This window comes from Dreissena polymorpha, chromosome 15 (genome assembly GCF_020536995.1).
Source record: "Dreissena polymorpha isolate Duluth1 chromosome 15, UMN_Dpol_1.0, whole genome shotgun sequence".
Lineage (NCBI taxonomy): Eukaryota > Metazoa > Mollusca > Bivalvia > Myida > Dreissenidae > Dreissena > Dreissena polymorpha.
The window spans coordinates 8,683,219-8,697,228 of NC_068369.1; the positions used below are offsets into that span (position 1 = coordinate 8,683,219).

Genomic DNA, 14,010 nt, shown 5'->3' on the forward strand with positions numbered 1-14,010 from the left:
ATTCGTTCCCAAAATTCACGATATTAAGCATGGATATTCGGTTACGAATTTAAAACGGAATGGTCAGGGGGGCCAGGGTAAATCTATCGTATTGTTGCAACCAACTCGTTTTTTTCCGTTATTCACTCTCGTAATCCCGGCATTTGAACAAAAGTGGAGAACCGGATTACAGATGAGTGATTGAAACGGTACTCTAAGATTTAACAATTGAAAACACAACTGTTGTAAAGGCCTCTCAACTAGAAACACGCCCTTGATCGAATATAAGTTCAAATTGTTGCATTTTCTACATGTTCTAAAGTTAAACGTATATGCATTTGTTTTCGATCAATAAATTGAATTCATCTCAATATTTTGTGTGATATTACTAGAGGGCGGTGTTCACGATAATTTGTATCACTCTAGATGGTACTTTCACGTCAGTTGAATGTCAGTTTTGTTGTTTCAACGTAAAACATGGAAGCGGTTAAAAGTGTTAAATTGCCAATAGTGATGGGTGTAAAAACGAATGGTGCACATTGATGCATCCGTACTGATAAAGATTAATAGAACGGCCGGAATTGTTTGTTTTTTTTTTTTATTAAAGATTTATCAATAGTGTTCATGAATTAATGTGGATTGATTAAAAAGAAATATGCTAAAAAGTATTAACATATCAGCATGGACTTAATTTGTGATAAATTTATAATCTCCGACCGTTTAGTGTTATATTTGGATTAGGGTTTCCAGAGGAAGATTGCGACATGTATGCTTCGATAGAGTCGTGGCAAGATGCAGTGTCGCTTCACACTTCCGGTCATTACCATCAGGCGGTCGTCTGCTACCAGCACACAGCAGACGATATTTCCGCGCGCTTATTCTACAATATGGCATGCGCTCACATCCGGTTGGGAGACCTACACGCAGCGAAGCAGGTAGGCCCACGTTAGAATAAATATATTACATGTTCGTAATTTGACTACATCTAAATGACCATCGCTCTGGTAAAACGGTGCTTAATTCGTTTGTGTCTAGTGTCGTCCCAGATAAGACAGTGCAGTCCACAAAGGCTAATCAAGGACGACACTTTCCGCTTTTTGTATTTTCTGTCTAAAGGAAGTCTCTTCTTCGGTTAAGGCGGAATGTGTCGTTCCTGATTAGCCTGTGCGGACTGCACAGGCTTATATTGGGAGACACTTAACGCACATGCATTAAATACTGTTCTCCCAGAGCGAGGCTTAATTGTGTTTTGCATCTATTAGAAGCAGAGGATAAAACAACCTAACCGCCAATTTGAGTTTGGTCGCTACTTTAGTATCAGTTAGTTGTGAAAATTAAACGGCTTGTTAGCTAGACTTTTCGTAAATTGTGAACGATTAGACCCATGTAAGGCCAATAAATAGTTTATTGCCATTCACATCTCCAAAAATGAATTCAAGTTTAAAGGTGATGCTTAATGGAACATTCTAAATGAAGTTCTACTTTGTATATGAAATGGGGATTTTTTTAAATACGTATTTGCAGAGCCTATGCGACGCCGTGAAGCGCGACCGGAACTTGGCTGTGGCCTACTTTCAGCGGGGAACCATTAATCTGGATCTCACACAGTGAGTAACACCGTTCTCCCTATCTGTAGAAATACATTGAGTCAAATAAGGTAACTTCCATAAATTCAATCTGTTGGGCTAGCTCTTTAGCAACGCGGTTAGAGTGTCTGGTTACCACTCTGGACACCCTTGTTTATCACAAGCACATCAAATTGTGAGTACCAATGACCTAGATAAATATAAAAACCGGAATGCATGCGTGAAAACGTGTATATTTGAATGATAACACTTTTACACAGAAGTTCTCTGTTAGAAGTAGGTACATCCGACATCAACAAAAGGTATTTGTCTGTTATTTTGCAACACATGACACCTATGTCCTTTCACTATTATGGTATACTTATCATTGGTCTGCACTATACATGTTTGCGGTCAGCACAGGCTAATCAGGGACGACACTTTACCCCTTATCTGCGGTCCGCACAGGCTAATCAGGGACGACACTTTACCCCTTATCTGCGGTCAGCACAGGCTAATCAGGGACGACACTTTACCCCTTATCTGCGGTCCGCACAGGCTAATCAGGGACGACACTTTACCCCTTATCTGCGGTCAGAACAGGCTAATCAGGGACGACACTTTACCCCTTATCTGCGGTCAGCACAGGCTAATCAGGAACGACACTTTACCCCTTATCTGTCAGCACAGGCTAATCAGGGACGACACTTTACCCCTTATCTGCGGTCAGCACAGGCTAATCAGGGACGACACTTTACCCCTTATCTGTCAGCACAGGCTAATCAGGGACGACACTTTACCCTTTATCTGCGGTCAGCACAGGCTAATCAGGGACGACACTTTACCCCTTATCTGTCAGCACAGGCTAATCAGGGACGACACTTTACCCCTTATCTGTCAGCACAGGCTAATCAGGGACGACACTTTACCCCTTATCTGGATTTTTGTTTAGAAAAGACTTTCTTTAAACGAAAAATTTCATAAAAAGCGGTCAGTGTAGTTCCTGATTAGCCTGTGCGGACTACACATGCTAAACTGGGATGGCACCTTACGCATGTGCATTAAGCCCAGTCTTTCCGGAACTCTTTGTATAATATCCATGGTCTCTAACTTGGTTTTAGACACATGTGTTCATTTTTAGCCATGAAGAAGCGCTGCGCGATTTCGAGATGGCCCGGATGTTGTTACGAGGCAACCAGTTCATCAACTATACACCTTTGAATCTTTTTGCCACCCTCCATATATCACAGGTGAAACAGGATCCATTTATTTTAAACCAATATTTCGTTCGATTGCACCGAAAGCCTCAAGCTTATTGATTCCGATGCCTGGGTCAACTAATTATTGTAAAATTATTATAAATCGCGGGACATTAATTTTTGTAGTTGACAGATCCACGAATTAACCACAAACACAGCGGAGATTACATACGAATATTCTTCATTATTTGTTTTTACAAAATCAGAAATCCACGAATTTACGTGTCTACGAAGAAGGCTTTTTTTCCCCCAAAACCACGAAATGTCATGCCGGCGAATATACATGATTTTAAATTACCTGATATATATAGAGATATTGCGTAGGCTCTTAGAGAGGGGATATATACATATCCCTTTAAGCAAACTTATGATATATCGAGATTTATTGAAATAAGATATGGTGGCTGATTCATTCCAAATCGTTCTGCCAATCAAATAGTAATCAATATATATAAAAGCAAAAAGGATCGAAAGATCAGGTACGATCAAGTACGAATGACACATATACCATCGACAAAATGGGAGCCGAAACGATAATTACGACATTCATCGCCCTTTTTGTCATTCTGGCCAATCCTTTTGGGTTATGTTGTGTACCTTATTATATTACTGCGCATATAACCATCGATTAAACGAAAGTTGTTTAGATTTTAACATGTGTATTCGAAATAATTGATTCGTTTTAAAACTTTTTTATAAGCATACTATGTCCAGGATAGGTTCTTTTATGATCTGTGAAAGTGAAGACCGATACTTGGGTTCTTGTGTATATAGGAAAAAACACACAATTATTTTAGAATAAAAGATAATTAAAAAAAAACAGCAACTGTCATTTGAGATTTTATGAAAATCAACGTCCTAAATGTAAAAATTAATTTAGGGGTGTTGCGGCAGTTTATTTAACGGAGAATATATTTATAGCAACACCGATGGTGCTATTATCACAACTCAATAATTTTGTTATCAGTATCATCAGAAATAACCGAATTGGTTTATAATTCAATTGTCAGTGGTTCGATCCTAGGTGGGGTTAACTTTTTTTTTACTTCTTTTTTATTTCTTTAATTTCATTCTTGTTTTATACTGGAGCTTTTTAGTCATGTCGTTTAAATTTATCAATTTAAAGCATTTAATCACAAACTTCAAAACAAGCCGAAATCTGTGAACAAGTACATGTAAGTTATTAATGATTAAGGTCGAGTTTGATACTGTATGGTATTATGTTTGTGATTAAATATTGTTTTTTATTTATGTCTTTTGGTAAGCTGTTGTGATCCCAGTTAAGATTCAAAACAATTTCTTATGTTTATGCATATTTCTTACAATCTATGTACCGGTACTTGGGTTTTGCCTAATTGATGTATTTTATAAAATTTGACGTAGAAGGTAGGGATAGTTAAAACAAAAAATCTCTGTTAAAAGTGCGGTGACCCCCTTTTTTTATTTTTGTTTCGTGATAACAATACATAGATAAACATATTTGAGAAGTTTCGCAAAAAGTTATTAGATAGAACTTTTTTAAATTCCATTTTTGTGGTAAAAATAGTAAACAAATGACGTTTTTTGGGTGACATAAAAATTATAAAAATTAAATTTCTTAAAATTTAACTAGTGTTCTCCATTTTTTTGGTTGTTTGTGGTTTACTTAAATGGTATATGATACATATTAGCTTATATAATCTCTACATGTTTCCAATTTCATAGGTTATTAATCATTATTATGCAATTAGAGATTTTTCAGTTTTAATGAAAAAGTACATATTATATTATGGTGAATAAAATCCAAACAAAGCCGGTGACCCTATGTTTTTATTGCATTTTTCATTTAGTATTTGTATGTAGTACTTGAATAAAAATTTTGAGCAAAAGTTATTAGATGGAAAAAAATCATCAAAACTGCAGCAACACCCCTTAACTACTATTCTGTAAAAAGTATCGATTAGAGATTTTATGGATATGATTGGCTATCGTGTTACAATATCATTTTATGAATATTAAATGAACGTTATCGAATCAATTGACCTCCAATAAGTGGGCTAACAGTACGTCACATTGATCTGTTATGTCTATTGTTTTTATGACAATACTTCAGTTAATCGTATGCGCTAATTCTTTTCATTCATTTTGCTTTAGATTTTTTTCAACATGGCGTTGGCGGTTCGCCTGGTCAATGCCAGCGGCGAGGCCGGCTTGTGCGGTAACATGACGGGTGAGGTGCTTTTCTACCTAAAGGAGGCGTTACGTGACGTTAATGGTGTTGATGACGTAATAAGATCGCGGATCGAAACGGCGATTCACATGACGAAGGTCAGATATAATAAGGCCATAGTCACATTGCACTGTGCTACCATTTTAGGTCTGAAATATGTAATTTGTATGTCGTTATCATATTAGTCTCGTTCTGTGCAAACGGGGCTTAATACTTGTGTGTTAAGTGTCGTCCCATATCAGCTTGTGCAGTCAGCACAGCTTCTTTTTTAGCAAAAACCAGTTTCGGCGAAATGTGGTGTCCCTTATTAGCATATGCGGAATTCACAGGCTAATCTGGGACGAAACTTTACGCACATGCGTTAAGGCCGATTTTTTTAGAGCGAAGCCTATTTATTTAACGCCCGATAGTAATAGTACTCGATCAAACATATCGAAAAGCAAAACATTTTTGATATCACGTAATGTACACACCATGCCATTGTTATTACACTCAATACATTTATGTATTATCGATACTAAAGCACAAAATAGTGAATATTTCTTGAGCATCGATATATAAAATATCCCATTTTCATAACAGACAATTGGTCACTGCATCAATTTGTCTGTCAAAGTTGAATGGCATCATTTGTTTGATTTTGTAATATGTTTCATTTCGACAGGGGCGTAGATAACCTCCAAACATTGGGGAGGCGGTCCAGTTTCTGTACTGGGGACATAAAGGGGTTTGTTTGAGAAGGTTGTCCTCTCCCATGGTTCCGAAAAAAATTACAATTACAATTAATATGGTCCGTTTTAATGACGGAGTTTAAAAAGTGATATGAGAAAAAATAACATTAACATTACATTCACAACACTAATATTTTATTACTGATGGGCATGTTTAAACCATGAAATGGGAAGACTGTAATAAATAATCACATGAAAATAAACAACAACCAATATAATATGACATGATTAGTAAAGAATATATCCACATTTCGAGCACTATTAAAATACTGAACCAGGATGAATAAATATTATTAAATTTGGTTAAATAAACAAAAATTAAGGCATAATTCATTTTTAAAGTCCCTAGAACTATATCCACGCCAAATTATTTGTTGATTGAGGTCACAATTTATCATGCACTGTTCGCGTAATGTTAATGCCAAGTGTAGTAGTGTCACATTCTATGAAAACTTCCCGAAGATAGTTAACCGTGAGTCGTTCAAACTGACGAACTCATTGGCAACATCTAACAAGTCCATTGCTGCGTTAGCACACCTGTGCACGTGGAGCGTCATGAGGTTGGTGAGTCTCTCCTGTTTCATAGACGTCCGGAGGTACGTTTTAAGGCGTCTCAGGGCGGAGAAGGACCTCTCGCTGGTGGCGTTGGTCGCGGGCATTACCATGACGTGGCGGAGGACGCGCATCACCTCCAAGAAAAAGAGGCGAGACTCAGGAGGCAAGTCGCGGAAGAACGTGACAATGTCCGTGATGGTCTTGACATCCTTGTCCCGTACGGCGACCTGGTACGTCTCAAGCTGAGTGGTGAGCGCATCCTCGTTGAAGTCGTCACTGTAGAAGTCCAACACGCTCCGCAGATGAGTGGCGTAGTCACCACCACGGGCGCAGCACACCAGAAGGTCTTGGAGGGATCTGTAGGTCTTGAAACCTGGCTCAGCGAATCTGTCCTTGATACACGCGATCACCCAATCGAATGCTTCAAAGTAGACCTGGCGGTACCGATCACGTGCTGTGGCTGGATACTCGTGGGCCCCGGTCCCAACGTCATAGCGTTTCGGCACCTTGCGTCGCCTGGGAACCACTGGCTCTCCTACGTCGACGTCATCGAGCTTACTGTTGACGTCAACCCAAAACTTGTCGAAGGCATCGTCGGAGCGCTTTCTGGTCAATGTTTCCACCGTCATTGAAGCAACTGCCTGACTCTCTGATGCGGACATGTCCTTCTGTTGTAGGGTGCGGCTCAAGTTGTCTGTATGTCGCAGGATGATGTGACCCAGGTGGACACCAAAGAAGAGGTCGAAGCTCTCCATCTGGACCGCACGCCTACTATCCTGGAACGGATCTCCGAGTCGTTGGTCTGCTCGTAGCAGGTGTCCCACAAAGTCTGTAACACAGTGTAGTTGTCTAAGACACTACGCAGGCTTGATGCACGCACTGTACATCTCGTGGGACACAGTACGCGGAACCCAGGGGTATCGGGGCTGATCTCCTCCTTCAGGGTCTGAAAGGTACTGTCCCTATTTGGTGAATACTTAATCAGTTAGGAGACTTCATGCACCGTATCCATGGTGTCGCGCAAGAGCTTGCACTGACGTACACAGTCCCCAACAGCCAGATTGAGCGCATGTCCGTAGCGGTGCGTGAACACAGCTCGCTCCTCCTTGGCTAAGATGTTGGTCGCCACACCACGCCTCGCTCCGGTCATGTTGCTGGCCCCGTCATAACACTGCCCTCTGCACTGGCTCAAGGATAGCATCATTCTTAGAAGAGTGTCTTCTATGACCTACGTCAGTGAAGTGGAATCAATAGAATGTACTTTGTGAAGCCCAACAAAGTCCTCGTGCACATTAAAGTCCATGTCCACGTGTCTGAAGACTAACACCACTTGTTCTCGGTTGGCCTTGTCTGTTGTCTCGTCAGCCATGATCGTGTAAAACTCGTTTGTATTGATGTCGCTGGCCACTTTACGAAGGATGCGCAGTGCCATGAGCTGGAGTACTTCATTCTGGATTACAGGGGCAACAAACTTGTCCCGCTACCGTTCCAGCCACGCGAGGAGAGAGCTGTTCGTCTCCCCGTGGTGTTGTAGAAGCTGCATAAGGTTTCCCTCATCGCCGTCATGCCCACGTAGCGCGATGCCCTGACATGCGAGGAACCGTATGCTGCGTAGGATTTTTAGCAGCTGCGTCCGGTTGTCGACCTTCTCCTTGGCGTGCCCCGTTGACAGCGTCTCTCCCACATCACGCGTAGTTGCGGGAAGCGTCACCAGTCGCTCGACCGCCTCCTTGTGTCACTCGCTGCCGTCGTGCTTCCGGAACTTTACGGGACCCTGTTTCCAGTTAGAGAAGCCTTCACTGATGAAGCTGCCGTCCACCTTCGTGTTGCCGATCTTGCCCGTCTTCTTGGCCACCATGCAGAGATGGCAGAACGCAAGGTCCCGGCTCTGAAAATAATAACATTGTTTATGTAGTAAATTTTGTGTTGAATATTAATGATAATAATAAAACAAACATTATTTAGCAACAATACAAGTATTGTTTATATTTTTTCTGAATTTCGTTTGTATTTAGATCGACGTTAGGTTCATGAAAGGTAAGAACGGTCGCAAATTAAAATTTAAAACTAATATAAATACCTCATCGTAGTTGAGCCATGTGTACGAATCAAACCAACTAGATTGGAATGAACGCTGTTCTGGCTTTTTCTCCCCGAATGAACGCTTAGGAAAAGCAAAATTTTGAGGCTGATTAGGAATGCTCATTTTGAACATTGAACAATTACATATATCACTTGTTATGACATAGAACTGTATATATATGCTTTACGTGTAGATTGAGCTTAACAGCTAAGGTGACTTATAGGTCCAATGGGCCGGGTGCTTTTTTATATGTATATATTATTGTTTATACCATACGAAATGCACATGTCACTGTAATAAACTATTTACTTACTTACTTACTTACTTATATGTTATTGTTTCAATGAATTCTAATCAAATAATAACTGTTATGCTTAGAGAACAAAAATATTTTCAATCAAATAAATGTTTTTCACGCGTATATTTACTCAAAATTGTTTTAATTGGCGGTTACCTTTATTAAAGCGAACAATTACAATTAAAAGAATAGCCTTTCCTTAATCAAAACACCGACAGTGCAATCACGGAAAAGAACAATAAAACAATTAACACGATGACATTTACCCGGGCCCCTGGTTTATGACACCTAACAAGCGATATGGACACATCACTATTAGCAACCTCGGAGCAGACGGAAAGGGGACACATGGCTTCTGCACTGACGACACTGATTACAAAAATACTGATTTTGGGCAGGCGTTTGGGGGGGATTTTACGCCTTATTTATATAACGATGACTAGCCGAAATATTGGGGAGGCGGCCGCCTCCCCTGCCTCCCCATTATCTACGCCTATGTTCAATGATAATATTTGTCCACCTCCCTTCTATGACATATGCAGTACATGGAATATGTTTACTATCAGGGCGGTGATGACATCACTACGCTTCAACCGATGCGATTTGACGCTGATCAGTTATTCCGCGCACCGCATGACGTCATTGGTAACACGCCCCACCCATCACTAAAGGGCGCCGACATCTCGAAAAAGGTTTATACGTGTAACGCGGACGAAACGTCCGCTGAATTATTTAATGGTTGTAAAAAGGTTTGTGCACATTTAGAGTGCATGTATGATATCATACATAACATATTATTATAAATCATATTCTCAAAGTGCTTACATATAACAGTGTAAGCACGGAGTGTATATTGTAATCTAGAGTCCGTGGTGTAAGCAATGTTACATATAACATCAATCCACTACACTATACTGAGAGAATCTTAACAGTAAAATAAATAGTCATTAGCCCAAAAGAAGTTCTTGTATTGCAAAAACAACGTAAATATCAGGGTATATAGAAACCCCACACTTGCTTTAATTAATTTTCTTACGATTCACGAATATGTACCACTTTATTAAGGCAGTTTGGTGGCAGAGATAAGGCACATGTCTTTGTGACACGTTCAATTTAATTAATGTTTATTAACTTTTAATTTAGCAAATATGACCAAACACAATAACAACCCGGAACAGCAAAAAAATATTGTACCCATCCGAAGAAGGGTCGGTCCGTTAAGTGGCTACAAAACGTTTTTTAAACGATATATTACTATTTTCAGTTCCATACGCATAAGCAACGGTGGCACTGCCAATGCTGGCACTGTTATAAACGTCGTCAGTGTAGACCGCATTTCTCGAATAGATTTGAGTCGCGCTCTGAGAAAAGGGGGTTACATGCCTGTGCGTAAAGTGTCGTCCCATATTAGCCTGTGCAGTCCGCACAGGCTTATCAAGGACGACACTTTCCGCCCACACTGGATTTTTGTAAAAAAAAGAATCTTTCTTGAAACAAACATTTCAATGAAAGAGGAAACTGTCATCCCTGATAAATATGGGACGACACTTTATGCGCATGCATTAAACGTCATTTTGTCAGAGCACGGCTTATATGTATTAACACAGATATTAGAAGAGCACATACATATATAACATGCAATTATTGTAAACTCAGATATTACAGCTTGAATGTCATTAACAAGAAGCTTTGATCATGTTTCAGAATCCAGAGTTTGAGTTCCGTCGAAGCGTGTCTTTAATGAGACGAGGGTCAAAAGGCATCGATTCCAACTTTCGACGAGCACGATCCTACAACGCAGCGGAGTGTCGCCAAAGGTTCAATAAGAAGAAAATCCTCAAGCCGCAGAAGAACAATATGATAAACCATGGGATTGAATATAAAGCTTACCATGGTGAAGAAACTTATGATGCTAACCCATCAAACGTACCATTCAAACGACGACATGCTTTTCGCCAAAGACTCAGCAGGATCAGTAGATTCGAACAGGCTATTAGTGATTCTGTGTTGGTGAAAAAGCCGCTTGCAAAAGAACCCTCATCAAAGTCTATGAGCTCGTTTCACGATGCTAAGAAATCAGTTAATAGATTAGAGAACGTGGAAACTCTTTATGATGTTGGTGAAGATAAGACTAAAAATTCTGATTGTATGCAAATTTATAGGCCTGATATAAAAGTTCTTAATCCACAAAAGTCAAAACTTACGACTAAAAATACTGACACTGATAATGGTGGAAACAGTATACGAAGTAAGGCTACGAGTGTAATGTCCATTCTACCGAGTTATGTGAACTATTCGTGCACAAAAACTGTACCGAAACGGCAAGTAACATCCTTAGTCGATTTAAAGCCTTCTAAATCGACTTTTTCGCCTTTTGACTCAAAGGAAAACTCATCGATGTCTACATTAAAGAGTCGATTATCAAAACTTAGGATTGAGGACAACAAAAAGGCCAACACATTTCCAAGTTATGTTACGCATGATGTTTCGAATGCCGAAAATTGTGAAGATATTATGGCAACGCCTAATCTTTCTGACGAAATCCAGACTCCAAGAAATGATGAACACAAAGCACATTTAAAAGAAAAATCCACTAGTAAAGATTCAAAACAGGGAAAAACTGTAGTCAGTGCACGTACCAGTGTTAAATCCCTCGGTATTGCGATTTGTGACTGCTCTTCAGTTGTGAAATACGCGCTGTCCACCGCTCTGGACGTTGCTACAGTCATTGTTACACCAGTGGCAGAAAAATCAGCACAATCGAGTAAATCACAAATTACACAAACTAGAAAACCTCTTAAATGCATCAAAATAAACGAACCAGCCCGAGTCATGCATAAACGTATTAAAAGCACTAAAACTAAACGCGCACCTGATCCGCCCAAAATTAGTGACACGCTGTATGCGATGGCAGATTTCGCCGTGGCATTTGCAAAAGGTGTACCAGATGAATCCAGCATGGACAATACGGATGGTTATCAAGAAATTACGCCCGATTATCTAGAATATTCTTTTGAAATTACGGAACTGAACGAGGCACATTTTAACAATGAAAGAACATACTATAATTTTAAATCTGTAGACGATTCAAAACTTGACACGGATGGGTCGAATTTTGTTACAGCTTCGGAAGGTTGCTTTGATGAAAATCATAATGTTGTAGATAATGAGTACGTAAACATAAAGCCTAATTATGTCAACGTACAACCGGAACAAAAAAGGGACATTTCAAGTGACGATCATACGTATGAAAACTATTCACTCAAAGCCAAGCTATTCAGTAACAACTCTTCCAAATCAAATAAAGACAGTAATGGTGAAGGAGAAAAAATAAGTTTTTCACCAGCGCACACATCATCAATACTCAGAGAGGAACCAAAAATCCAGTTTAAACCGAACACGGACAATATTGTGATAACCAATCTGACGCGAAACAATACTATCAAAGACACTAATGTAGAAGTTCACCAGCTGTCCAAACTAGAAACAAACACCCAAGAAAATAGTCGACATACACTCACAGACACATTGGCACCCATGGAAAACCGTAGACAACAAACAGCTGTAAGTTCGACAAAAACATCCCGAGTCAAGCCGCCTCCATCACTTTCGATTCTGTCCAAGAAATATAACCCACTGGGGTTCATCCTAGGGCAGTCTCTGAACATTGCTGTAGGAGTCGTTGGTAACCACAAGTATGATGATGATAACGACGATGATGAGTCCAACTACGATTCTTGTCTTTGCGATATAGAAGAAGAGCAAAGCATCGAGCATCATGAAATAGAGGGGGAAATGAGTGATGATGCTGTCGATATCAATAAGGACCATTTTGAAATACGGACAATGGAAACTCGACCTTGTACGGAATCTAACAGCCCTTCTAGTGATTTCGTTAACGTAAACACTATCGCGGACACAGCAAATACATTACGAGCGAAAACACCCGAGATCGATGCTAACAATAATTCGGAAACTTCTCTACTATTTTGAAGTCGAAGACAGCTTCCTTACTTATTCATATGTCTATACCAAGAGAATAATTTGTATAAATAATACTGAATAATTAGCAGATATTTGTACAATGAAGCTAGTTTATGTATTTTTGGCGACAGCAGTCTTAAGGAGTCTTTAGTGGAATGATATTTAATTAATGGGCGAATATGGAATAAGCAGACAATGAATTTATAGATGACACATATACATATGTAGTGTAAAATTATTGGGTTCCAAACCGTATATCATTGATATTCCAACTGAAATCATAGACGTAATATTGGTTATATGTGTTTGTATCGATATGATTATTTCATTTACCTACGAAATATGTTTAAATGCGAAATATCTATGCTATACATGGTGTTATGTTAATATGAGCCTCGCTATGTGATAACGAAGTTTAATGCATGTTCGTTGTGTCGTCGCACATTTGCATGCACAGTCCGTACTGGTTGATCAGGGACGATAAATCCTAAACTTAATTTTTGTCAAGAAAAATCTAACTATAAACGAAAAATACAAAAGCGGAAAGTGTTGTCCCTGATAAGCCTGTGCCGACTGAACAGGCTAATTTTGGAAGACACTTAACGCACGTACATTAAACCACTTTTTTATGGAGCGCCGCTCAATTATTATGTTACAAAACCGTTTTCAGATTGACTGTTTCAAAATGTCCGAGCTATTTTCTCGGCATTACGGCGGCTTATGTCCAAGCCTGAAGTTATGATGCAACATCACATCCTTCTCTCCATATTTAAGCACATGGCTAAGTCCCTTTCATTTGGCAAGCATTGTTTGCAGAAAAAAAGCTTTTGTTTGTACTGCGAATTATTTAGGTAAATGTAATACAGTAAATATTCATAAGTATTACTACAAATGCATGTATACATTAGTAAACTGGTGTATTACAAGCGCACGTATGTATTAATAAACTGAGGGTGAATACATAAGGTAACTGACTAACGACCGTTATTGGTTAAGCGCAAAGTAATCAAAATGATGAACCTGTAATTTATAGTTTAAACATTAAATACATGATATGATGATCGTTGGTTTTCTTTTATTTAGTACCGCTGACCTTTGCGAAACTAATCAGCGCTCATTGTAAGAACGCTGTTTACAATGTTTCAATTTAAAACCTGTAGTCTCGTGCAACACGAGGAAGATCTCTGATGATAAAGCTGCTAGTGAAATATTTGTTTCTGAGATCTAATTTGGGAGCAATTTTTTATGTTCTTATCCGTCTTTTTATATAAGACAGGGTAAGTTTTCTGCTTTCCACGGGTCAACGTCCCGACAAGTATAATACCGTAACAACTCTATTTTTTTTCG

General features: G+C 39.3%; 1 protein-coding gene across 2 annotated transcripts; it reads left to right on the top strand.

Moving 5' to 3' along the window:
- Positions 1–365: 365 nt before the first annotated feature.
- On the top strand, positions 366–13,724 carry LOC127860551 (uncharacterized). Of its 2 annotated transcripts, none has more exons than XM_052398671.1 (6): positions 366–914; positions 1,504–1,586; positions 2,686–2,794; positions 4,937–5,110; positions 9,246–9,428; positions 10,384–13,724. In XM_052398671.1, the coding sequence occupies exons 1-6, from the start codon at positions 744–746 to the stop codon at positions 12,670–12,672; spliced, it is 3,009 nt and encodes a 1,002-aa protein (XP_052254631.1). In that variant the 5' UTR covers positions 366–743; the 3' UTR covers positions 12,673–13,724. The 2 variants fall into 2 exon arrangements, with proteins under 2 accessions (XP_052254631.1, XP_052254632.1); XM_052398672.1 differs by having other exon boundaries at positions 9,246–9,371.
- Positions 13,725–14,010: the final 286 nt, after the last annotated feature.

Coding starts and splice junctions, on each gene's coding strand:
- LOC127860551 (XM_052398671.1), top strand. CDS start 744: ATGTATGCTTCGATAGAGTCGTGGCAAGATGCAGTGTCGCTTCACACT. Junction 1,587..2,685: donor ATTAATCTGGATCTCACACA/GTGAGTAACACC, acceptor GTTCATTTTTAG/CCATGAAGAAGCGCTGCGCG. Junction 9,429..10,383: donor TATTTAATGGTTGTAAAAAG/GTTTGTGCACAT, acceptor ATCATGTTTCAG/AATCCAGAGTTTGAGTTCCG.